This window comes from Bicyclus anynana, chromosome 15 (assembly GCF_947172395.1).
Source record: "Bicyclus anynana chromosome 15, ilBicAnyn1.1, whole genome shotgun sequence".
Lineage (NCBI taxonomy): Eukaryota > Metazoa > Arthropoda > Insecta > Lepidoptera > Nymphalidae > Bicyclus > Bicyclus anynana.
Window position 1 is genome coordinate 9,838,390 of NC_069097.1, and position 27,753 is coordinate 9,866,142.

General features: G+C 38.9%; 1 protein-coding gene across 1 annotated transcript in view; it reads right to left on the reverse strand.

Annotated features, from left to right (window-relative positions):
• Positions 1-27,753, reverse strand: part of LOC112043139 (zinc transporter ZIP11) — a 109,130-nt gene that overhangs the window by 20,677 nt on the left and 60,700 nt on the right. Inside the window, exon 5 of the mRNA XM_024078426.2 lies at positions 20,473-20,571. Within this exon, the coding sequence (XP_023934194.1) occupies positions 20,473-20,571 (99 nt within the window). The remainder of the gene's footprint in view (positions 1-20,472; positions 20,572-27,753) is intronic.

A 27,753-nucleotide genomic window follows, 5' to 3' on the forward strand; every position in this document is an offset into this window, starting at 1 on the left:
CGGCGAACATTTTTCCGTAAAAGAATGTTAAAAGAAATCATTTTTCTTCAAGAAACATACTTTTATTAAGCCAATTATTTAATCAGATCCTTATTTATACATCATTTTATCATCACAATATACTTTTATACCTGGGATCCCTAGGCCGACGTTGTATGGGCCGGTGGGCATTCCCGTTTCAACTTTGTAATGTCATCTCACATGCCTGCAGCGCTAACGGCTTGACGTCCGATAAAACTGGTCGTGTGCGGTCGGCGTGATGTCATGCACATCGGGACCAACACACGATCAGTTCTAACGGCTGTTAGCGCTGCAGTCATGTGAGATAATTCACGTTATAATTTAAGTATATTTACTGAAAAACATAATAATACCATTTGAAAGTTTCAGCGTAGCGTGTAGTAAATATATACGTGATAACATGAACATAGACGAGATTTATTTCAAGCAAGACTACCTTATTGTACTCTACGAGTACAATTAGGTAGTCTAACAGGCGGAATGTAAAGGGGAACGGGTTTGTTTGTCGGAAGCGGTCGCGGAAGCGGAGGCGGAGGCAGGCGAGGGCGCGCAAGCGATGAACACTACGGCGCGTTTGGGTGCGGGACGTGATGTTATGTTATCGCATGCATTATTCAGCGGGAGGCGAAAGCGGCAATTTGCGACAATATTCACTGATTCGCAGAATCTGACGACTGTTGAGTTGCCGACGACACATAAAACAGGATGCCCGCCACTCAATAACTATGTTGAATTTAAATAAAACTTTACGAGTTGTTTATATTGCCAATTTAGCGGCACCATTTAGACACATCTTTCAGTGAGTTGCAGATAGCAGAACCCAGTATTGGTATAATCTAAGTCTTTTGTAGTACCCAATATTGTTACAATCGACAGACAAGTTGTATATGAACAACAATATAATTGGCGTCTAACAAGTTAGCTGTATCTAAAATTGGTACCTAGGTGCTTATTTCTCACGGCAAAGTGGAATATTATTAGAGCGTCATCAATCAAAAAAAAAAAAAAAAACAAGGTGATCGAGCGGTCTAGAACGACATTCGAGAAGATCATAGGACAATATGCGCACAACGCAAACCGGCCGCGATTGCGCAGAACAGCGCCACCAAGGCTGCGACCGCTTCTTCGGGGCCCGCAGCCCGGGCGCGGGCGGTGCTTGTGCCGCTCGATTATTTAACTTCGAAGGCCGATCGCCGGAGGCGGGCAGCGGGCGGCGCTGCGACTGGTCGGACGGGTGCGGCGCAGACAGCGCGCCGCCGCACGCGCCGCAGACGCGGAGGCACCGCAGCGACACATCGCACATCACACTCACGCAACACTCAAATTTCGACATACGATGACTTTCTCGGGTCCACTCCGCTGGCCAAACGGTCGCTCGCGCCGCTGACGACCTCTCGACACGCTTCGCGCTCGCTGCGGTCGCGACGCTGCCCGCGACGCCATCGCTTCGATCGATCACTTCAACCTAACATCCACTTGAAACCACAGTTTTGTGTGACTCCATTAATAAAACGTCATTTAACTTATAAAACTTGATGCCTTTCATTTAGAGGGTGCAACTTGCGTAGTAGCATTTAAAGAAGGAAAAACTTCGTGAGCCTACACCCTCTCATTCTGAGAGGACATTCGTGCTCAACAGTGAGCCTAACATGGGTTGTTAATGATGATGATGACTTGGGCCTAAAATGCACTTCTCGCTTCGACACTTCGACAAAGTCCTGAAGTGAGCCGAGTAGTGTAGTGAGGCATTTTGTGTTCCAATCAGATCGCTCGAGTCCTTTGACTCCGACAACGATCGATTGAACCAAGTGAGGTGAGATAGTAGGTACAAAGCGCAGCGATTAACTTCGATCAACTTCACGAGTATTGTATCTATTGTGTACAGTGGGTGTTTGAGATCCAATAAGGTTTTTTTTTTCTTTTTTTTTATTCTCTGCAAGTTAGCTCTTGACTACAATCTCACCTGATGGTATAAGTGATGATGCAATCTAAGGTAGAGGTAGAAGAGGTGCCTAAGCTATCCTGAAGCGAAGCGATTGCTACGTCACAGTGAGTCACATGTGCGATGAGAAAAGTTCACTAGACGCATTGTCTACAGCAATGTATCAACACATCGCACCGCTTAATTTGATTATGTCATAATCGAACAAAAAACCAACAGACTTCATGCCTTAATAAAACAACATTCGACTCATTGGCACTGACACCTTCTAGAATTAATAAAAGCTTTGGGATTTCTTGCGTTTATTTAATGAGAACGTACATTTACTTCGAAATTAATCACAAAGCATATTAAATTTATAGGAAATGAATTACGTGTGTTAATCGTTAGAGAGGTAGGTACGTGATTGTTAATTAAACAATGTTTTCCGCGAAAAACCGACAAATGTTGACTCTATATTTTCAATTGCGAAAATCGCAAAAAATCGTTGTATACAGGGTGCTTGGGAGTATTTCCCATAATTCTAGGTTTATATTATTTACGGGATAAAGTTATCATCATCAACTCTTGAGGGTGCTCCGATTTTAGTGTGTTACGTACCTAGGTGGAGTGCTTTAAGTCGGGTTTGAGTGACGCTGGTTTTTCGCGGAAATGACAAAATAAATCAATTATTCACTGGTCATGATGGACTTTCAAACAATTGCCATAATACACGTCTTTGTTGAAACCATAATGTGGGGCTACAGACCTTCATTTTAAAATATATATTCGAACTGTTCAGTTAAACGTGTAGACAAAAAAGAACTGTACATTTTTTTTTACAGTTAAAACGGCGCAGATAAAACTGAAGGTCTGTAACACGTTTAACAATAATGCTATATCGTATCTGGACACTCGATAACGTGTCAGAACGTCATAAAAACAACAGGGTGATGCACAATCGATGTAGGAAAATATACAACACAAAACATTTCGTGCTCCTTTTTAACAAGTTTTTTTTATAACTATAAAACTTATTATTTTATACTATTGTTATAAAGCTGAAGAGTTTGTTTGTTTGTTTGTTTGATTGAACGCGCTAATCTCAGGAACTACTGGTCCGGTTTAAAAAATTCTTTCATTGTTAGATAGCCCACTCATCGAGGAAGGCTATAGGCTATATATTATCCCTGTATTCCTAAGGGAACGGGAACCACGCGGGAGAAACCGCGCGGCGTCAGCTAGTTATTTTTAAATACATGTAAAACGATATTAAATAACATGTAACTTATTACGGAAACTTAGGAGGTAGATTATTAGTCCGGTTTTTGGTTGAGCAGATTTTCCTCAATGAATTATTTGATACATTAATCAAAGCGGTTTTATCGTGTCTGCGAGGTCCAATGATCGACAAGCAGATCTTTAATATTGGCGTAATTAAAGCATTCAAAATAATCACACGCTATCTACATAATGTATAGGATGGATCATGGTAGGTATTAATCATAAATTGTCATGATTTCTAAAGATTACACGATTTTTTTGTGAAATAAAACAAACAAAAGGAATGAATGACGAAGAATTGAGGGAATTGAGTAAATGCAAGTTAAAATGTTTTTTTTAGTTTCACATTATTCCTGCTATCTGTCGTGAGACAATTAGCGGGATTTTAAGTATTTGTATTAAGGCGTGTTAGGTGCAAAATCCAGTGATTTGTCCAAATAATGTAGTGTCTATTTCATGACATCTTGTGGTGCTCGTCTCTTGGGCCTTTTGAAAGTTGTACCAGGTTTCTAAATCATAAGGTTCCTTGCAAGTTGATTAGGATGTTTACGAATACGCTTTTGATATGTTTTCATTGAGTGTGCAACTTCTGTCTTTTAAGTTAAAATATCTCTTCAATTTCTTTCGCCGAGACGTCGGCGACTGCAGTCGACTGCCGCCGAGACGTCGAAGACTGCGGCCATCGGTTGCTCGTGTAAATGAACCTTAAGTAGACTAGTTAAAAGAAAAAGAGCTATAAATTGGAATAAGTGATATCGATAGTTTAGTTCTGTGAAGCTGTAGCCTGAAAAAAAACGTAATGTCTTAACTCTACTAAAAAATTCAAGAATAATTTCTATTTGCAAGATACTAGCAGCATGCGTAGCATTATCAAGTCAGTTAGTTATTGTTGATGAAGAACCTAAAATATCAAATAAGTCACTAAATATAGACTGAAGAGACGGAAGAACGAAAATAGAAAATTATTAGGCAGATGTTTTAATTTCATCATGGGAGGTCATCATCATCATCATCATCATCATCATCATTATAATCATCAACATCATAATCTTATAAGCCGATAGAGGAGGCCTTTCGTAGGGACTTCTAAACATCACAATCCTGAGCAGCCTGCATCTAGCGAATCCCTGCGACTCGCTCGATGTCGTCAATCCTCCTTGTTTGCGGCGCAAAATATACAACTCACACAAAATATAAAGACATTTTATACAGGTAATTGAATTGTCTACAATTTTGAATCTACAACTTTTTGTCTTAGGACAAAAAATAAAAAAGTTATAAGCTAAAAACCCCTTCCGTGATGAAACAAGAATATTTGCCATATCTTTTATAATATGACCAATATCCCCATTCCCCTCCAACTAGTCGGGAAAGACTGTGCTAGGAGTGGGTACGACAATAGACCAACAGGATGACGATTGAACCACCACCACTCGGTGATGAGTCCAACCGCTCTTACCGTTGAGCTATTACTCGTGTAACACTAAACGAATTTGAACAGCGTCAATCAGTCTTGCAAATCAATTCAACAATGACGCGCCAACTCGTATTATAATTAAACAAAAATGTAGGTACAGTATAATTTAAGTGGAAGAATTCACGAGACGCGATACTAACGTTGAGATTAGAATATTACGGCGGTTGTATTTTCCCACATATGAAGAGCCACGACGAGCGACATAGCGGCATTCCTTGCCGGGACTGCATTCCTCACTTCTTGAATTTCGTACTCCAGTCTTCGCATGGCACCACACTTATACATCTACGTTGTGATTTGCGATCATTATTATAAGGCTAACGAGATTGTTTTTGTTTATTTCAATTAATTGTTCTATTATTTTAAAGTACGCTTCTAACAGAGAGTCACACAGCGGGCGATGGAACGAGCTATGTTTGGAGTATCTCTGCGTGATGGAATCAGAAGTGAGGAGATCCGCAGAAGAACCAAAGTCACCGACATAGCTCAATGAGTTGCGAAGCTGAAGTGGCAATGGGCGGGGCACATAGTTCAAAGAGCCGATGGACGTTGGGATCCCAAAGTGCTGGAATGGCGACCCCGCACTAGTAAGCGCAGTGTTGGTCGACCCCCACCAGGTGGACTGACGACATCAAGCGAGTCACAGGGATTCGCTGGACGCAGGTGGCTCAGTATCGTGATGTTTGGAAATCCCTACATCATCATCATCCCTACAAAGTGGACATCCATCGGCTGATACTCCTAACATAGCTCGTTCCATCGCCCGCTGTGTGACTCTGAGCCTTCTTGTGAGGCCCATAGTTAGCGACCAAGTTTTGGAACCATAGGTCATTTCTGGCAACACGCACGGTTCGAAGACTTGTCTTGTCTTCAGGCACTGAGGAATTTCGGACAAAAAGATGTCGGATGAACGGAGATATATTATATGCAACAAATAAAAAAAAAAAAAACAACAAATAGATATCCTATCCCGATCCATCTACTTATTTTACGAGTACAACATCGATAAACCGTGCAGAATCCCACTCAAATACAAAAAAAATCATCAATGAACTGTTCAGAAACTGTTCGGAAAACGTAGTGTTGGTCGACCCGCTTTAGGTACACCGGGAAATGCATGCAAGCATGGTTGCAGGGAGTCGCTGGATGCTGGCGGCTTGAAACCGTGGTGTTTGGAAGTCCATTCAAGGCCTATGTCCAGCGGTGGACGTCCATCGACTGCTAATGATGATAATGATGACAAAACTGATGTTCGTAAGTACATTTGACAACATTTCATTTGTATAGAAAGTATGTACTTCAATTGAATATTATGTAGAATTTTGTACGTCTGTGACGTGGAATGCAAGAAGTTAGGAATGCCGTTCGGACAAGAAGCGCCGCCTGGTTGCCCCTCGCGCCCCTCCGGGAAAATGTACGCAATCGGGACACTTTTACAGGCTTTAATGAATTCAATCACAGTAATATTATCGAAGACTTCGACCACAATAAGTAGAAGTAGAAGTGGGTGCGAGAGGATTACCAGCCAATCTCTCTTGGCCTTGAAGACCTTGGCCTCAATAGAATTGCAGCAAATTCTACATTAGAGCGAGTATCCAAAGCTGCTCTAGTTCTCACCAAATGTTAGCAGGCAGGGAGTACAACACGGAGAAGTTTTATTCGATTTTAAAGAATATCCTTAACCCTATAAGTCACAAGTCCGGTCACAAGTCCGGGGCTTCGCTCGGAGTTTTTCTCTCTGCCACACGATGGACCCGCACGCTGAATCCATGGAATGCTAAGATATACGCCTCTCCCTCATTTTTCTTCCTACAACTAAGCGAAATCCCTCCACTAAGTGCCCCCTAGTTCAATATTTCATCACAAAATCTCAGGAACCACTGGTCCGATTTGAAAAATTCTTTCAGTGTTAGATAGTCCATTTATCAAGGAATAAGCTATAGGCTATATATTATCCCCGTATTCCTACGGAAACGGGAACCACGCGGGTGCAACCGCGCGTCAGCAGCTAGTGAACAGTCTTAAAGATGACACGTCTTAACTTTCACATGTGAGCCCAACAAAAGTTGAGACGTTAACTCGGTGGCCATTGGCGTTATCATTAGAAAAGTTGTTTTTTATTATTGTAGTATACGTTATGATTGTGCTTCATCACACTCTCGACTAATAGAAAGTGATGATGCCGTATAAGATGAAAATCTCCACTAACTTAGATGTCATAAATGACCACCGATTTTATGTTTTGGGCCCATGAACGCGAATTCCGCAAATGCACTACTCCAGATTAGTTTATAAATCTCATTATTGCTCTGCGGTTTCTCCCGCGTAGTTCCCTTTCCCGTGAGAATACAGGAATAAAATACAGTATACGACACTCACAAATAACGCGGCTTTCCAGTGGTAAAATAATTTTCAAAATTGGTTCAGTTCCAGAGATTACTCCCTACAATATCATAAACGTTACCTCTTTTTCAACCGTCGAAAAACAAAGATAAGGTTAACAATTCGACGTGTATATTTTTTATGTATGAACACGTATAACTTTTTAATATCTATACTAATATTATAAAGCTGAAAAGTTTGTTTGTTTACTGGTCCAAAGTCAGATAGCCCATTTATCGAGGAAGGCTATAGGATATATACATTTATTATCCCCGTATTCCTAAAGGAATATGAACCACGCGGGTGAAACCGCGCTGCGGCAGCTAGTTATAATATAGAGATGTGTATACAGAACTCCTTTCTAGCACAGAACAGCAAGACGTCGCGAACGGTGGCATCCATATATTGTGGATGTCCAGGCAACACGCACTAAACGATTTGCATCCACATTTCTAATTCGTACAGCAAAAATTTGGAATGCTCTTCCGGCGTTTGTGTGTGTTTCCTGACACTTATAATTTGAACACCTTCAAAGCAAGAGTGAATAGGCATCTTGTAGGTAAGCGCGCTCCAACTTAGACCGCATTAATGCTTACTTACCATCAGGCTTAATAGGGATGATTACAGGTTTTTAAATTGTATATAAATTAAGAGTATACTAATAGTAAAGCAATTTTGTAAAAGTAACAGGGAATCTGCGATCATTACTTTCGGAGCTACAGGGATTTAAAGGGTCAGATTTGCAGCGCTGCCACAGATCCCTGAATTTATGACGTCGTATGTACATAATGATCGTTAGATTTGTATGGGCGTTCAATGAAAATTACCTACTAATATCTATGTTATTTGTGCGTTTATGATTATAGTTTTTTTTATTAAAAAATGTCACATTTAATGTAAGGAAGCTAAAACTGTATGAATTTCTCTCTAATTACAATAAAAGATTTTTAATAGATTTTGAAATTTTATAATCTTATTTATTTTGAAAATATCCAGGCAATCTTTGCTATTTACCTATATTAGTTAACATTCATCTTATTTACCCGAATGTATCATAAAAATCAATATATTCAAACCTAATCATCATCCCCATTGTAGTAAAGCGCTGGCCTATAATGCATAAAAAAATATATCATTCAATTTGTGTGGTATTTCATACTGCAAGTTTATGCATACACCGTTACGAAGAATAACAGTTTACACAGACAATAGCGTAGACATGCTACGCGATAAAATCCGTTAAAATTAGTTTTATTGCAAACTTATTGCAATGCAAATATTTTTCCGGATGAGAGGCACCGTAGGCTAGACGGCGATGCTTCACGTTCTAACGGCATTCCTGGCTCGCGATTCGCATAACAGAACTGCAATAACGCGATGTGTGGCTGTAGAATTTAATTTAGGATCCATATAATGGGTCCAGCCCTGTAACCCAGTGGAAACGACCTCTGCCTTCGAAACTGTTCACACAGTTTGATTGTTCAGTTAAAACTGCAGGTCTTACGGCCAGTTTCTTCATCGCAAGTAACAGTCAAAGTAACGTCATAAATCAAAAGTGACGGTTTTATTCACTGAATCATAAAGTGTTTTTTTTTTATTATTTACAAGTTAGCACAATCTCACCTGATGGTAAGTGATGATGCAATCTAAGATGGAAGCGGGCTAACTTGTTAGGAGGAGGATGAAAATCCACACCCTTTCGGTTTCTACACGATATCGTACCGGAACGCTAAATCGCTTGGCGATACGTCTTAAGTAACCCGTAGGGTGGTAACTAGCCACAGCCAAAGCCTCCCACCAGCCAGACCTGGACCAATTAAGAAAACCTCAATCGGTCCCAGGCAGGCCGGGGATCGAACCCAGGACCTCCGTCAAGTAAATCCACCGCGCATACCACTGCGCCACGGAGGCCGTCAAAACTGCCTTCGAAACTGTTCACACAGGTTGATTGTTCAGTTAAAACTGCAGGTCTTAAAGGATAATACAAATGATGTCTAAGCGTATACTATAAATATGCACTTCTTAGGCAGAGATTAATTGTGGACACAAACACTAGACGAGAGAAATTATAAGTGCAGAGATTAAGAGAGCTAAATGATTCCACGAATGTGAGAATAAGAGTGAATATAAAAAAAAATATCCCGAAGAAATCCATGGATTCCCGAGATTTACGAAAAGTGATGATTTTGACGATATGAATATTTGTTACTCTTTCACGCCTCGACTACTGAACCGAATTTGCTGAAATTTGGTATTAAGATATATTATAGCCTGGATTAACACATAGGCTACTTTTATCCCAGAAAAATCCATGGTTCCCGAGGGATTCGTGAAAAACTAAATTAAACGCAGACGAAGTCGCGGGCGTCCGCTAGTTCTGTATCATTCTCTATTCTGTGTATCTACCATACAAAATAAAAAAATGCTTAAAATAGTCGTCCTCGAATTTCAGCAAAATTAAGAACAAACTGCACAGTCTACACAATTACCTACTTTAATTTTTTATTCGGACAATAATTTTATTTTGGAACTCATTTCGGGCAAATGTAACAATTTTCATTTAGGTAAATAAACATGAAAGCGTAACAGACAAACAGGCAAACTTTCGTATTTATAATATTTGTATGGATTTAATTAGTATGGCCCCTTAGGGTGGATGCACACTGCACATACGTGAGTATTAAAGTTCCAGGCAGGGGTCGTCGCTCCCTGCAGCGCAGACAGCATTCCCAGTCGCGCGAATTCCGCCCGGCCACCGCCGTTTTCGTTTTGAAAGAGTAGGAAATACCCTTACAGTGCGAAATTGTAGAGGTCACATATAAACTAATATTATAAGCCTTAAGAGTGTGTTACTAGTCCGATTTGAAAAACTATTTCAGTGTTAGATAGCCTATTTATCGAAGAACGTTATATGCTTTGTATTATCCCCGTATTCCTACAAGAACGGGAAACACGCGGGTGAAACCGCGCGGCATCAACTAGTTTGGTGGAGGAGCATTGTATCTACGTATAGATGGAAAATTCCTTCTCCAAATAAATTTTGGTACCAATTCCTCTGAGTAGACAGTGCATTTATGCATCTATAAAGTGTACGTCACTGGCAGAAACAAGCACGATGATCACGGTCTTCTTAATTGTTCACTCTTGGCAAAGTGGTCGTGGTTGCAGCGACGAGCGACGCTTTCTGTGCAATGCTCCTCCACTTTTGTTGAGTTTGTGAGGTTACACTCCTTGTAACCTCACAAACTTTACCCCTTTATAATATTAGTAATAATTTTCCACTTATCATCATTCGTTTCGCCATGCGTTTGAGCCGTCAATGGCTGGCAAACCTATGCCCCTTTTAAGACCCAAAGACTTTTAATAACAAAAGAGTAGAAAATGTCCTTGCAGTGCGAAATTGTAGAGGTGACACTTTTATTTTCTTTTCGTCTTGTCATTTCTAGAAAATCTAGCTAATTTAAATATGTATCAGACGCATAGCATTGTTGGCTTATATTTCCTATCTGACAAAGCAAACTCCTGTGTTTAGAGTAGGTACTTACCAGCGGCGAAGAGTTCATTCAAGCCGATCCGAGGCTCTTAGACCATAAAATTTTAAAGAAAATTGGAAGCAAAAGAACACAAACAAGAAATATTTCAATCAAACGAAAAATAAGAAGAAACCTTCTTCCATTAACGATTCTACTAATTTCAACTCAACGGTATAGTAATGTAAGATTTCAAAAGCTTCTAGCGTATGACACAATACCGATATTACTTACTTAAAACATAATTATGTATTATTGATTATTATAATAATATTAAATAGTCGTATAACACTAATTAAAAACAAGGAAAAAGGAAAACGCGCACGTTATTAAATTATTTCTCAACGGGAAGTCCACGATTTGCATGGGAACAACAATCAAAGTAAACACATTTCTAATATGTACTCGTTAGCAATAATCTTCCATATATTTCATTGCACCACTTTGATGAAACAGATTTTATGCTTATTTTTATTCTTTAAATAAATCTATACTAATATTATACAGCTGTAGAGATTGTTTGTGTGTTTGTTTGCTTAAACGTGCTAATCTCAAAAACTACTGATCCGATTTGGAAAATTCCTTCAGTGTTAGATAGCCCATTTATCGAGGAACGCTATAGGCTTTATATTATCTCCGTATTCCGGGAACCACACGGGTGTTTGGTTCCCGTTCTCGTAGGTAGGTGTGGGAACCACACACCACACCAATTGTGCGGCGTCAGCTCGTGAGAAAATAAAGAAAAAATACTTTGTATACTAACAATTTTATTACCTTATCAGTACGACTGCAGATAGTTTCCTTTCTTAATTGTTAACTTAGTAGCGGATACCCGCAACTCCGTTCGCGTGAAATATGTTTTTTTTTAATTTCGCAGGAACCATGGATTTTCCGGGATAAAAAGTAGCTTACAAGTATATACTGCTAGGACATACAATTTAACTCTATACGAAATTTCATTCAAATCGGCTCAGTGGTTTAGCCGTGAAAAGGTAAAAGACAGAATTACGATACTTTCGCATTTTTGATATTAATAACGATAATGGTGGATCTCAGGTTAGTTAAATGCTTGTTTAAGTCGCAAGGCGTGTGAACGCCACTGGTTGTACGTACCGTACAACCAGTCAAATCAGCTACCGTATACCGTATCCAGGGACAGGATAATTTCGTAGCTCCGCGACGCAGGCACTGCCCGCGTCCGGGCGGCGCCAGCCTTTCCGAGAACTCCATGGAATGCGACTATTTACAAATTTTACCTATTTGGTAACATTTACAATGCATGCACGTACCTACAACGTACTGGCAGATGTAACCTTTCGCTCCGGCAATTTGGACATTCCTTCCACGAGTTACGTATGTTTAATTTGTACTAGGATTGGACTTTGAATTTAAATGAATTACAAATTGACGTCACAGATTCGATTTATGATTATTACTTTGGACATACTAAAATCGTTGTAATGTTTGACTTATTGACAAGATTCATAGAAATCATAGAATGACAATCTAAATTTAAAACCTGATATTCGTTGATAAATTATAATGATGTTAGCTGAAAATCTTACTGAAAGATTAAAGTACATCATACTCAAAGCTTTGGGTCAAATGTCAAGTAATTTGAGGAACATTTTACTCTAATAGAGCCTTCACATAAGTTAAAACAAACAAATATTATGGGATGTATTAAAGAGGATAGAGGAAAGAAAAAGCAGAGAAGTGGAAGAGTAAGAATGACTTTTTAGGCGACGATTGACGGCCTCCGTGGCGTATAGCGGTAGTAGGCGGTAGTGGTATGAGCGGTGGATTTGAAAGACGGAGGTCCTGGGTTCGATTCCCGGCTGGGCCGATTGAGACTTTCTTAATTCGTCCAGGTCTGGCTAGTGGGAGGCTTTGGCCGTGGCTAGTTTCCACCCTACCGGTAAAGACATACCGCCAAGCGATTTAGCGTTCCGGTACGATGCCGTGTAGAAACCGAAAGGGGTGTGGATTTTCATCCTCCTCCTAACAAGTTAGTCTGCTTCCATCTTAGATTGCATCATCACTTACCGTCAGGTGAGATAGTAGTCAAGTGCTAAATTGTAAAAAATAAAAAAAGAGGAATGCGTAAGTAGCATGAAGAAATGTAATGCGTTTTCATGCCAACCATAAAATCCATAGACTCCAAAGGTCGTTTTAGTTCGTGCAAGACATCCTGCTGAATTACAGAACTATACGGAGGGATTTTTTCCTTATATACAGAGAACTATACGGAGGAGTTTACGCCGCAGGTTTCTAATATCCGACACACAGTAAATAAATAGGTTAGATTATAAATTACTATAAAAGGTAAAGAGATCGAGTTGTCGATAAAAATAAACAGTCAGCAAAAAACGCTAACTTGCCAAGCCGGTAAAAGTGCTAACGGTAACTCTATTGATCGAATGTACGTATCTACGATGCTAAGGGAGACGGTGTTATTTGCATACTACGGGAGTATTTTTTATATGTAAATGGACTCCGGATATCTTTGCGAGAATGGGGTCGGCTAGTCTAGCTTAGATGGCGTCCGGTTGACGACCTTACTCATTCTTTACTCAATGGTCTAAGAAACTCGGTAATGGGGATGATGACTAGGTTTGAATATATTGATTTTTATGATACATTCGGGTAATTAGGGTCAATGTTAACTAATTTATACATAAAAAGCAAAGATTGTCTGGATATTTTCAAAATAAATGAGATTATAAAATTTCAAAAACTACTAAAATATTTTTATCGTAATTAGATGAAAATTCATACAGTTTTAGCTTCCTTACATTAAAATTAACATTTTTTAATATATGAACTATAAAGATAAACGCACAAATAACAAAGATATTAGTAATTTTGTTTGAACGCGCATACAAATCTAACGATCATTACATTGCCTATGACGTCATTTTTTCGAGCCATTTTGTATGGGGCGTTTTTCAGGGATCCGCGGCAGCGCCGCAAATCTGACTCTTTAAATCCCTGTAGCTCCGAAAGTAATGATCGCAAATACCCTGTTACTTTTACAAAATTGCTTTACTATTAGTATACTCTTAATTTATATACAATTTAAAAAACGGTCATCATCCCTATTGTTTTATTTTGGTTGTAATTTTATAAAAACTGAAACTGAGAAACTTATTAATTTTTCATTTTTATTTCTATAAAAGCTGAAAGTTTGTCTATGGACTAGGAAACCTATTCATTTTTATTTTTTTTAAGATGAAAGTTTGTCTATGGACTAAGAAATTTATTCATTTTTATGTTTATAAAAGTTAAAAGTTTGTCTTTCAACTAACAAACTCATTAATTATTTTAATTTTTATAAAAGCTGAAAATTTTTCCATGGACTAAGAAACTCAGACATTTTAAGGTTTCAAAGGTTCAGGCTCTCAATTGTCTTAGTAAAACGTATTTTTTTTTTATAATTTCTATGAAATATGAGAAGTCCTGACCCCTTAGTCACCAGACGCTTAGTTTCGTTGCAACCCTAAAATTTTATCTTTTTCACAAGTAGATTAAGCAAAATCTGGTGCAACATTTTTTTCATTTCTTTACAAGTTAGCCATTGACTACAATCTCACTTGATGGTAAGTGATGATGCAATCTAAGATGTAAACGGGCTAACTTGTTAGGAGCAGGATGAAAATCCTCACCGCTTTCGGTAACTACACGACATCGTACCGGAAAGCTTGGCGGTACGTCTTTAGGTAGGTACATACGAGTTAGTACTTAATAATACTTAATAGGGGTTTAGTTTTATCATAAAAAAATTAATGCGGTATTGAGTTTACTGCCGCTGGATGCTGGCGGCTTGAGACCGTTGTGCTTGGAGGTCCATGCAAGAGGCCTATGTCCAGCAGTGGACGTCTATCGGTTGATAAGGTAAGGGAAGGTAAGGTATTGAGAAGAGAAGGTAAGGTTTTTTGAGAAAACCTGCATACCAGAAAGAAAGAAATATCTTTATTTTTAGGCAGTGCCACACATTACAATAATAAATTCTAAATATATAGCTTATAGCTAGAGCAAAAAAGAAGAACGCCCTGCCATATGTGGCATAACCTAGAAAAAGGCCCTAACTCAGCATTTTGCTACATACTTCCTATCCAAAAAAAAAAAGTATGTAGCACTGATTTTCAGTTACCAGAGAATTATCTTAATTCTCTGCGTGTGTGAAGTCTGCTGTAGAGAATTAATTAAAAGAAACTATTTGTTAAACCACGTTTTATTTCAAGAACTTTTTACAACCACTAGCGTTTAGCATAGATAAGAGAGACTTGGCTGTCATAGACAATATAATAGTTCAGCCACAGATACAATTAATGTTTAATGTTGCTATTATTCTAACACCCCCTCTCAACATAAAACATTCTTAAAATTTTAACATCAGTCTATAGAATTTAAAAGGTTTACAATAATGCCACACTTATTTAAATGTTTTTCAATTAACTCTTTACCTAATGCCTTTGTTAACATGTCAGCTGGTTGCTCACTTGTATTTACATATTTGATACAAATTTTATTATCCCTAACCAGATCTTTTATAAAATGGTAACGGATATCAACATGTTTTAATCGCTTTATATTATCTGTTTTTGCATTTATTATAGCAGACTGATTATCACAAGATATCACAACTGGGCAAACATTTTCATAACCAAAATCAGTTAATAAATTTATAAGCCATGACGCCTCACTGGCAGCCATACTTAATGATACATATTCAGATTCTGTAGAAGACAGACTTACAGAAGCTTGCTTCTTAGAGCACCACAAAACTAAGCAATTTGAAAATTTAAACATATAACCTGAAGTGGACTTCCTGTCCTTAAGATCCCCACCCCAATTAGCATCACAATATCCCATCAGAATAACATCTTTACACTTATAAACTAATTTATAATCTAAACTATACTTTACATATCTTAACACTCTCTTTAATGCACTTAACAACTCATTATTTGCACTTGTCTGGTACCTGCTTAACATAGAGATTGGGTAACATAAATCAGGCCTAGTACCTGATGCTGCATACATTAAGCATCCTATAATTTGCCTGCATAAGTTATCAATGCCTTTATCTATAGAAACAGAATCTTGTGCAAGTATCTTAGCGTTAAAATTTTGGTCCATAGGTGTGGACACCTCTTTACAATTTTCCATATTAAACCGTGTAAGAATATTTTTTAAATAACATCTTTGATCAAGTTCAGTAATGCCAGTTTTAAGATTTTGCTTTACGGTTATGCCCAAAAATTTTGAAATAATCCCCATATCTTTAATCTTGAATTCCTTATTTAAACTAACCTTTAAATTTAATATATACTTCTCATTTGTACCAAAAATCAAAATGTCATCAACATATAGCAATATATATATTCTATCTTTACCAATACATCTTATAAACAAACATGAATCGCAGTTTGACCTTACAAAACCTTCTTTAGCCATTACAGAATTAAACTTTGTATTCCAACACTTTGGTGAACTCTTTAGTCCATATAATGCCTTTTTTAATTTTACAATATTGTTTTCCCCAGAATAAGCCCCTTCTGGCAATCTAATGTACACATCTTCATCTATGTCACCGTACAAAAATGCCCCGGTAACATCCATCTGATATACGGGGAGCTTTAACATGGTCGCTACAGCAATAAAAACTCTAAAAGTTGGTAGCCTTGCTACTGGTGCATAAATATCCCCCAAATCAAAGTAACTATTCTGCTGAAACCCTCTAGCAACTAATCTAGCTTTATATTGCTTATCATTACCACTCCCTTTTAACTTGAAAACCCATTTGCTACTTATCACAGATTCACTTACCGGTAAATTGCAAACAACCCAGGTGTCATTATCTTTCAAAGTTTGTAATTCTCTATTAATTGCCTCCTTCCACTTACTTGCTTCCCTTGTTTTCATTGCTTCATTATATGAAATAGGCTCCGTATCTTCACTTACAACATTATGACACCTATAGAACGATGTCTGTTTCCTTGTGCGCTTGGATGATTCATTTTGGACTGGTGTTTCATAATCCTCCAATGATCTGTCAAATGAAGGTTCATACTCACTCTCTGATTCACTCCCACTATGATCAAAGCTAGTTTGGGTATCTTGGAACTCTTCACGTTCAGCTTCTTCACTCGCTTTCAAAGTTTCTGAGTTATCTTGCATAGATTCACTATTATTCAAATTCAACTTCACTATTGATTCACTTCTCTCTTGATTTAAGAAAATGACATCTCTCTTTATATTAACACAATTTTTCTCTGAAAAGTATACTCTATAACCTTTGCTATTTTCTCCATATCCGACCATCAATCCTTTTTCCCCTTTCTTATCCCACTTTCTTCTTTTCTCTTTTGGGATATGTACATATACTGGAGAACCAAATACCTGTAGTTGATGTATATCATAGGATTTATTTGTCCATATTTCATAAGGTGACTTCCCTTCTTTTTCCTTACCCGTTCTGTTCAAAACAAATGCAGCAGTATTCACTGCTTCTGCCCACAGTTTCTTCGGTAGGTTCTTAGAATGTAACATTGTCCTCGCTGCTTCAACTAGAGTTCTATTTTCCCTTTCAGCTTTGCCATTTTGTTCAGGGGTATAGGTTACTGTAGTTTGATGAATTATCCCTCTTTTAGTACATATTTCCATCACTTCTTTGTTAATAAATTCCAATCCATTGTCCGTTCTTAGTGTCTTGACCCTGTTTCCAGTAATATTCTCCGCTTTGTTGAAAAAATCCTCTAAACAATGCTTAATTTCATCTTTAGCTTTAACAAAGTAAACAGTTCGGAAGTTTGAATAGTCATCCTTTAAAACAACAAAATATCTTGAACCACCAACCGATTCTTCCTCCATGGGCCCGCAGGTATCCCCATGTATTATTTCACAAGTCCTGGTGCTTATGTTTTCACTTTTCTTAAATGGTAACCGGTGTATCTTTCCCTTTAAACAACTCTCACACTGAGGTACACAAGTTTGTTGTTTTATGTCAATGTTATTTTTCTGTAATATTTTCTTTACATGATTGAAGTTTTGATGAGCCAGTTTTTCATGCCACTCGTATAAATCATTCTTCAACACTTTTGCAACACTCGCTGCCTCGCATTTAAAGCGAAAGTCCAAATAATATGAGTTCTCTATTCTATTTGCGATGGCACAAACAATGCCATTTTTGTAAAATTTGCAAGAAGTGTCATCTGTCACAATGACATAACCCCTGTCAGAAGCACGGTTCACAGAGAATAAATTTGTTTTTAGATCAGGAACATACAACACATTGTTTATTGTTGTATCAATCCATTTACTTCCGTTCTTGACTTGTACCACCATCTGTCCACAACCCTGTACACCAATGGCAGCTCCATCACCAACAATTACTGACCTTTGTGAAATACTTGAAAATGATGAAAATAATGAACGGTCACGACACATGTGCTCGCTTGCCCCCGAGTCTACTAGCCACTTTGTTTCTTCATAATTGAATTCATTGGCAGAGTTTGAAACTATGAATGCATTACTCATCTTCTTATCATCCTTTGATTTCTTAAAACGGCACTGAGCTTTAAAATGACCGAATTTTCCACAGAAAAAGCACTTTTTATCGTTAATTTTCCTCTCATTATTCTTGTTACTTCTACACTCCGCAAAAAAATGACCAGTTTTCCCACATTTGAAGCATTTTACATTTCTCTTAGCTACAAATGCTGATGAGGATGAACTTTCTGGAATTTCCTTAGTCTTTTCCTTTACTCTCTCTTCTTCGATTAATAATCTGGACACCAGATTGTCGAATGTTTGCTTATCATCAGGCGCAGACTCCCACGCCGACACAAAATGTTTGTACTCATCCGGCAAACACATCAATACTTTAGTTATTGTGAACTTTTCTGAAACTTCCTCGCCCATTTGTTTTAACTGGTTCTGCATTTCCTGAATTTTTGACAAAAACACTGACATTTCAATTCCACTCTCATATTTATATTGGAAAAAGCGTTGTTGTAGGATATGAATACTTGTTTCTGATTTTTGTTCGAAAACACTTAAAAGTTTTCTCCACATTTCTGCAGATGTTTTACATGATACGAGGTGTAACATAACCTCTTCAGTCATTCTTGTGACCAGTAATGTTTGAGCCTTAGCATCTTTAGTGTCCCAGGCGGTTCGTGCGGCTGCGTCTTCGGGTTTAACAGTTCGTCCTTCAACTATCTCTAACCATCCCTGCCCCCTCAATAATACTGTAGTCTGAAATTTCCAAACGTTCCAGTTTCTTGTCCCTTCCAGTTTCATCACATTTGCGTCCATCTTTTTTTTCTTCCTTGATGCGTTGCGTTGTTGCGACTACAAACAAGTTCTCAACGAAAATGTATTTGCAAAACTGTATTAAGTATTTCTATAAACAGGTGGGCATGCCTGGGCCCATGACCTGTAGAGAATTAATTAAAAGAAACTATTTGTTAAACCACGTTTTATTTCAAGAACTTTTTACAACCACTAGCGTTTAGCATAGATAAGAGAGACTTGGCTGTCATAGACAATATAATAGTTCAGCCACAGATACAATTAATGTTTAATGTTGCTATTATTCTAACATCTGCCAATCCGCATTGGGCCAGCGTGGTGGACTATTGGCCTAATCCCTCTCATTCTGAGAGGATCGAGCTCAGCAGTGAGCCGAATATGGGTTGATGAAGACGACGATTTGAACAACAATAAAATGGTAATACACGCAGGATTTTAAAAGACACGAAGAGCACAGCGTCTTGTCGTTGCTCGTTATATGTAAATGAATTAGCCTGGCCAGGAATGGGGTCGTCTAGTCTGGCTCCGTTGGCATGCGGCCTAACGACGCGGCGGACTCGAGTGCATTCCCCACTCTATCTTGATACTAAGCTAGAAATGTTTCCACAAATACAGTGGTTTCCGGCTTCGTTTGTGCTAGCTACGAGAACCGTTGATGAACCATCTGACACCTTAAGACCTGAGTTTGACGGCCTCCGTGGCGCAGTGGTATGCGCGGTGGATTTACAAGAGGGAGGTCCTGGGTTCGATCCCCGGCTGGGCCGATTGAGGTTTTCTTAATTGGTCCAGGTCTGGCTGGTGGGAGGCTTCGGCCGTGGCTAGTTACCACCCTACCGACAAAGACGTACCGCCAAGCGATTTAGCATTCCGGTACGATGTCGTGTAGAAACCGATAGGGGTGTTGATTTTCATCGTCCTCCTAACAAGTGAGCCCGCTTCCATCTTTGATTGCATCCACTTACCATCAGGTAAGATTGTATTCAAGGGCTAACTTGTAAAGAAAAAAAAAAAGAGTTCACCGATTTTAATTTAAACGGCGTTTCCAGAACCGGCCCGTCAAATATTAAAAGTAGTTGGAACAGGGAGCGTTTTTTCCCTACACACCAGACGCTTTTTGACTCTGGTTTGACTTAACCGAAGAATAAACGAGGTATGCCGGCTCGGTTAACATAACCGCCCGATTTACGTCCTTAACCAGCGTAATATTGGCTGTCTGTGGTGAACAGGAATTATGGACTACATGGCGTTTAAGTTATTTAAACGGTTAAGTATGTTGAAATGAATGTCGTGAAAAAGCGCATTTAAGTCAAAACGAAGTTTGACCAGAGGGCCTAGTGGCAGTTCGATACTGTTACTATCACGTAACGTAAACGCGAATTTCTACGGAATTGAAACAGCACCATCTAGTGGCACTACTGCACAACTGCTTCAATTCCATTTAAATTTGCGTTAACGTCAACGTGATAGTAACAGTATGAAAATATTGAAAACTCCCACTAGGCACACAGGTCCGCTAGTGATTTATATAGACTACTCACCAAAACGATCTCCATACTGAAAAGCCCGCCGACTGCAGTGGCAAGCTGACAGCCAGGCCTTCGGGGAAGTTCTGGATGCCAATCCCAAGCGCCAAATTTCTAAACAAGATGAAACATAATCTTTAAGGGTGACGTATTAATATATATATTTTTTATTATTTACAAGTTAGCCCTTGACCTGATGGTAAGTGATGATGCAATCTAAGATGGAAGCGGGCTAACTTGTTAGGAGGAGGATGACAATCCACACCCCTTTCGGTTTCTATACAGGACATCGTACCGGAACGCTAAATCGCTTGGCGGCACGTCTTTGTCGGTAGGGTGGTAGCTAGCCACGGCCGTAGCCTCCCACAAGACCTGGACAAATTAAGAAAATCTCAATCTGCCCAGCCAGGGATCGAACCCAGGACCTCCGTCTTATAAATCCACCGCGCATACCACGGCGCCACGGAGGCCGTCAAAGTATCAAGTAAAGTACAATACTATACTACTTGTAGTGTAGTGGTAGTGTACTTAAAACAAAGCAAGAGGAACACGATCCAAATTAAGGAAGCCACTGGAAGTGACTGGCGATTAGCCAACACTGCAACGGAGAAGAGAATCCCACCGGAAGTCGCGGCTAGCGAACTTTACAATGGAAAAAAACCATTGGTTGACGATTACGTGTCATATGTTTTTCTATTCCCATTTCGTAATCTACTCAATATAACATCAAACCATATCACAGACAGTGGCGTGCACTTCATAGATGCATAAACAAGAATTCATTAAGTACCTGTATTGTAGGAGGCATTTTGTACAATTTATATCTATAGTGCATATCCTAGTTAAAAACTTTGTGCACGTCACTGATCACAGAACTATCCATTCCCACAGGTTGTATGTTGTATGTAATGTTCATTACCACACTGGTAAACCGTGCTACAATACTAGTATTTTTTTTTAATTTTAAATAGCGCCATGTTACAAAAATTCAGGCTTCCAGAGACAATTTTAGGAGGAAAACATTAATTATTCTTTGACGATTGAGGGTTTGGTCTCTTGAAAACTGCTATTTACTAAATCCACCGTGGTTCAAATTCCGTTGTCGCTACTTGCCTATGGTGATAAACTTCTAGATTTTATAAAATTAGGTAGGTATGTTCGGTTATCAAGGACGCTCAATCTATACTAATATTATAAAACTGAAAAGTTTGTTTGTTTGATTGATTGAACGCGCTAATCTCAGGAACTACTGGTCCAATTTGAAAAATACTTGCAGTGTTAGATAGCCCACTTATCGAGGAATTGATTACATTTTATCCCCGTATTTTAACGGGAACAGGAACCACGCGGGTGAAACCGTGCGGCGTCTACTAGTATAATATAAATATAATAATTTTGACAAAAAATCTCAACTGTGTACAAAATGTAATGCGAGCTTTTTTATTTAAATGGATGATTTAACTGAACAGTAAGACTATATGGCTACAATCAAAAGAACCTTTAAGCAAACAAAGTTAAGTCAAAATAAGTTATTTCAAATAGGTAGGCTTAGTTTATATGGGCTTTAGAAACGTCTATAACTATTTGTAGGGACTACTCTGTTCTATCACCAATTTAGAAGGCAAGTTTCCCTAAAAACCGACAATAAACTCAACAGTTGCTCTTTTAACATCATAATTCAAATGTATCTATTGGCGCTTTTATGTATATTGTTGTAACATTACAACAACATAGTACAAACAAAATAATTACCAATTATATTATTGACATTTCGTTTACGATGTAGACACTCGAAACGCGTAGTGTCCGCCCACGTGCGATGCTCACTTATGGCATTTGCAACACCATCGCAACGATCCGAGCGGACGATAAAATCTGCCTAGATAATTGAATTGAATCACGGAATGACTAAGCCGATTGCAATGCGGCTTAGCATATCGTTAACCGCTTCGAGAGCGATACAGCGCAAGTTCTATTGTTTTCGCAGGCTATGTTTGCCTTGCTACGTCGAGAGGTAGAGGAAGATCCTGTACCGAATAACTTTGTTTATGTGTAGCGATTGTTTCGCAGTCTACAAGACATCTCACTGTAAGCCCTCATTCGCACGAGAGTTTTTTTAACGGTCGTTAAAAAGTGTTCAACGTATTTTGATTAGTTGGTAATTATAAATGACTGTGACGTCACCCGGGTCTCAGCTGAAATCAGCGCCAGGCATTGCTTTTTTGCTATGAACAGCTAATGCTGAGCTGTAAACTCTTTCTGTTTGGTGTCACAGACAGGCATATAATATCTAAGATAGGATGTACTGTTTGTGACACTAAAAAAATTAATAAACTTATTTTCTTTCTTCTTTTTTTCTTTCTTTCAAATACAGTATGAAGTTAAATGAAGGTCTATTCCTAACGCCCAAAATTGAAAATACAACACTGCTCAAAAAAAAACGTCGTCTTTTAAAAACGCTGTCATTTGAACATATACTTGGGAATGTATTTGTTGTATTTGAACGCCTTTTTAACGTCCGTTAAAAAAATTCTCGTGCGAATGAGGCCTAACGATTCAATTTCAATATACGTGCGAGTAGGGTTTTGTATAAGGCTACACTTGTATCATATAAATTCAATAAAAGTTAAGACATATTTATATTCCAACTTGATAATATACTTTGTTAACTTAACTTTGAACCTCTGCTTCCGATTCCGGAAGGCGTAGGTTCCGAATCCGGTCCGACGCATGCACCTCTAACTTTTCAGTTGTGTACATTTTACGAAATTAAATAGCACGTGTCTCAAACGGTGAAGGAAAAACATCGCGAGGAAACCTGCATACCTGAGAATTTTCTCAATTCTCTACGTGTGTAAAGTCTGCCAATACGCATTGGGCCAGCGTGGTGGACTATTGACCTAACCCCTCTCATCCTGAGAGGCGACACGTGCGCAGCCGAATATAGGTTCTAATGATGATGATGATGATGATGAATGAACTTTGTATTCAAGAGTAGTTCTTAAATAGTTTGAAACCTTCATAGGTAAGTTATACCTACTTCTACCTTCTAGTGAAAATGTGATTAATATCTCGAAAATTAAAGACAAACATCCATAATACACAACAACAGCAAATTGTAAGTCGATTTGCTCACCCAGTCTCATTCAATTAAATTAACTACTTGCCTATTCACTAATTTGGTCTTTATAAATAAGCCTAATAAAAAAAATCAAATCAACTGAAAAATGTCATCTACCTACTGTATGATATCCACGATTTGTTATCAATAGGCACCGGATGACATTTGTTACATAGAATCTCAGTTTCGTAAATGTCAACTAACATCCATCAAAGTTAGTGAATTAGCCAGCTGATGTTTCAATGTAAATCTCTAACGTCATACTTTTTCTAATCTGTACTAATATTATAAAACTGAAGTTCGTTTGTTTGTTTGAACGCGCTAATCTCAGGAACTACTGGTCCGATTTGAAAAATTCTTTCACTGTTAGGTAGCCCATTTATCGAGGAAGGCTATATATTATCAACATATTCCTACGGGGACGGGAACCACTAGCTAGTGTTTTAATATTAACGTTTCGCTAAGTTTAACATTTACAGTATTTTTACGATATCAATTATTTCTCAGAAAACATTCCGTGCAAAACAAACTAAAATCTACTCGACTCCTCCTAACAAGTTAGCCCGCTTCCATCTTAGACTGCATCATCACTTACCATCAGGTGAGATTGTAGTCAAGGGCTAACTTGTAAAGAATAAAAAAAAAAAATACTCGACAAGTAGGCACAAAACCACACACATACCAACAGTAAGCTCGTACAAACGGCTGTAAGCTTACAATGTTGTAGTATCGAGGTTTGTAGTGATTAAGTAAGTGGGAGGAAGACACCAGCATTCCAACGGAGGACGTTTCCCCCCCCCCGCTGCACCTGCCATCCCGGCCTGCATGCCGGCCTAGGAATGCGGCTAACTGTACAAGGTACAGCCTCCGTCACCGTTAAGCTCAACTGTTCCTTCCAAAGGTCATCGGCGGCGTTGCGTAATGACGTAACAGTGGACTATTTGTGTAATCCGTTTCAGAGATTCGTTTCATTAAAAGCTTTTTATTTAAGATGCTGTTAGTGTTAGAACCGTACTTATATGGTAGCCCAGTGGATATGACCTCTGCCTCCGATTCCGGACGGTGTGGGTTCGAATCCGGTCCGGGGCATGCACCTCCAACTTTTCAGTTATGTGCATTTTATGAAATTAAATATCACGTGTCTCAAACGGTGAAGGAAAAACATCGTGAGGAAACCTGCATACCTGAGATTTTTTTTAATTCTCTACGTATGTGAAGTCTAACTTTGAACTTTTTGCGGTGATTTTGTAGGGACGTAACCGATCTATAGTACTTATAAAATTATCTTTGCTCTGTTCTATCTTTTGTACGAGTCCATGTTGGACCCGTTATATTCCTGATCTCGCCCTCCCAGCCCTTTTATTGTCTACCTCTTGATTTACTAACACTTCATCATCATCATCATCATTAACAACCCATAATCGGCTCACTGCTGAGCTCGAGTCTCCTCTCAGAATGAGAGGGGTTAGGCCAATAGTCTACCACGCTGGCCCAATGCGAATTGGCTGACTTCACACACGCAGAGAATTAAGAAAATTCTCTGGTATGCAGGTTTTCTCACGATGCTTTTCCTTCACCGTTTGAGACACGTGATATTTAATTTCTTAAATTGCACACAACTAAAAAGTTGGTATACGCCCCGGACCGGATTCGAACCCACAACCTTCGGATTCGGAGGCAGAGGTCAAATCCACTGGGCTATCACGGCTACATACGTAGTCACCTATTCAAAACTCGTCATTTTGCAACAGGCATATTCAAAATTTCAAAAAACTTTTCAGTTGTGTGCATTTTAAGAAATTAAATATCTATCACGTGTCTCAAACGGTGAAGGAAAACATCGTGAGGAAACCAGCATACCAGAGAATTTTCTTAATTCTCTGCGTGTGTGAAGTCTGCCAATCCGCATCGGGCCAGCGTGGTGGACTATTGGCCTAACCCCTCTCATTCTGAGAGGAGACTCGAGCTCAGCAATGAGCCAAATATGGGTTGATAATGATGATGATGATGATTATCAAAATAAAGGTAAGAAAGACGACCGCCGCCTATTCAAAACTCGTCATTCTGTTACAGGCATTATACAAAATAAAAGATAGACGACCGCCACGTTAAAACGAATCAAACAAATTGTCAAAACATCAACACATTTACGATCGAAAACCCGAATGCGACTGCGACTAGGTACTAATTGCGTAAACGGACGGTACCTACTCGGGAATTCTGGTTAAAAGGGTTAACTTAATAAACATGCGCGCGGAGCCTTTGAGATGGTGAAAGCTGTCCGGTGCGGGTGGCGACTGGCGCGGTACAAGAGACCGGCCGATGGCACTACACTGGCATTCCACATATTTAGTTCACAAAAAGCTAGCGGTGTACGCAACTACTCTACACTCGGTTGTACTGAACGTACTTACTGACACCAACTGTTATTTTTGTGAAGGATTTCTAATATTTAGACTTAGACCGCGTGAAAATTGATGAAAACTTTCAATCCCTATTTCACAGCCTTCTATTTAAAGTTTGTAGGATAAAAAATGAAGGACTTTCATTTAAATTTGCGAGAGCTTATAGACTTCCTTAATCCGGCCCTGCCGCAAAATTGGTTTGTTACGGACGTCTACCAATTATAAACCACCTTACTGCCAAATTTCAAGTCGGTGCCATAAAAAATTAAGGACTTTCATACACACTTGCGAGAGCCTTTAGACCTCTTTAATCCGGCCCTATCGCAAAATCCGTTCTTAGCGAATACCTGCTAACGATAGACTACCTTCCTACTAAATTTCATCTTTATGCGTGGTAGAAGCTTTCTGCATCTTTGCCTAGGCGGGTTCGATTCCCACAGCTGTAAATATTTATATGATGAACACGGGTCTGGGGTTTATTTTTTATTCTCTACAAGTAAGCCGTTTACTACAACATCACCTGATGGTAAGTGATGATGTAATATAATATTGAAACGGACTAACTTGTTAGGAGATCCACACGCCTTTCGTTTTCTACACGACATCGTACCGGAACGCTAAATCGCTTGGCGGTACGTCTTTTTACCGGTAGGGTGTTAACTAGCCAGATCTGAACCAAATAAGAAAACCTCAAACGGCTCAGGCGGGGATCGAACCCAGGACCCCCGTTTTAAAAATCCAGCACACATACCACAGTGCCATGGAGGCCGTAAAAAATGAAGATTGTCTAGTCTTGTCTACTGATGCTACTAGCTACTATAACTGACAAAGCTTTAAGGTTAAAATTTGGCTAGGCTACAACTTACGTCACACTTGAATCTTGTAACATTCAGGGAATTAATATTCCGGGAAATTATGAGTAAACTTGGGTTCTTGAAGGTACCTACGTGTGTTTCTAAACTAAAGCGACGTAACGCATCAACGAAGACAAGATTAACGAGCATCTGGAAGAACCGAAACATCATGAATAGAAACCAAACCATTTAAAAAAAAAAAACTCATTTTCCTTTATGGTACAGAGACGTCTAGTATATGGACTAGAGAAATACAAAGAATTGATGCGTTAGAGATGTGAGCCGGAAGCGAATGTTATGTATACTGTGGATTGCTAAATGAACAAATGTATCAATTTTTTCACAGCTTCTAATTAAAACAAGTCTCTCAACTATCTGTCTTCAGCGCTTCCTTAGAGTTATTCACATTACAATCCATGGCCACTACAGCAAAGGAAAAATATAGTGTGTAATCTAGAAGGAAAAAGGCTGAATCGAGATCCCAACCTTATGGTCAGGCGCCCTTACCCTACAATGCTGTTCAAATGGCCAGAGAAAGTGTGAGATGAAAGAACACCGAATATCAAAAGACTAATTGCCTTGATGAGCCGTGATAGTCCAGTGGATATGACCTCTGCCTCCGATTCCGGAGGGCGTAGGTTCGAATCCGATCCAGGGCATGCACTTCCAACTTTTCGGTTGTGTGCATTTTAAGAAATTAAATATCACGTGTCTCAAACGGTGAAGGAAAACATCGTGAGGAAACCTGCACATCAGATAATTTTCTTAATTCTCTGCGTGTGTGAAGTCTGCCAAGCCGCATTGGGCCAGTGTGGTGGACTATTGGCCTAACCAATCTAATTCTGAGATTAGACTCGAGCTCAGCCTCAGCAGCTCGAGCCGAATATGAGTTGATAATGATGATAATGAGGATGAG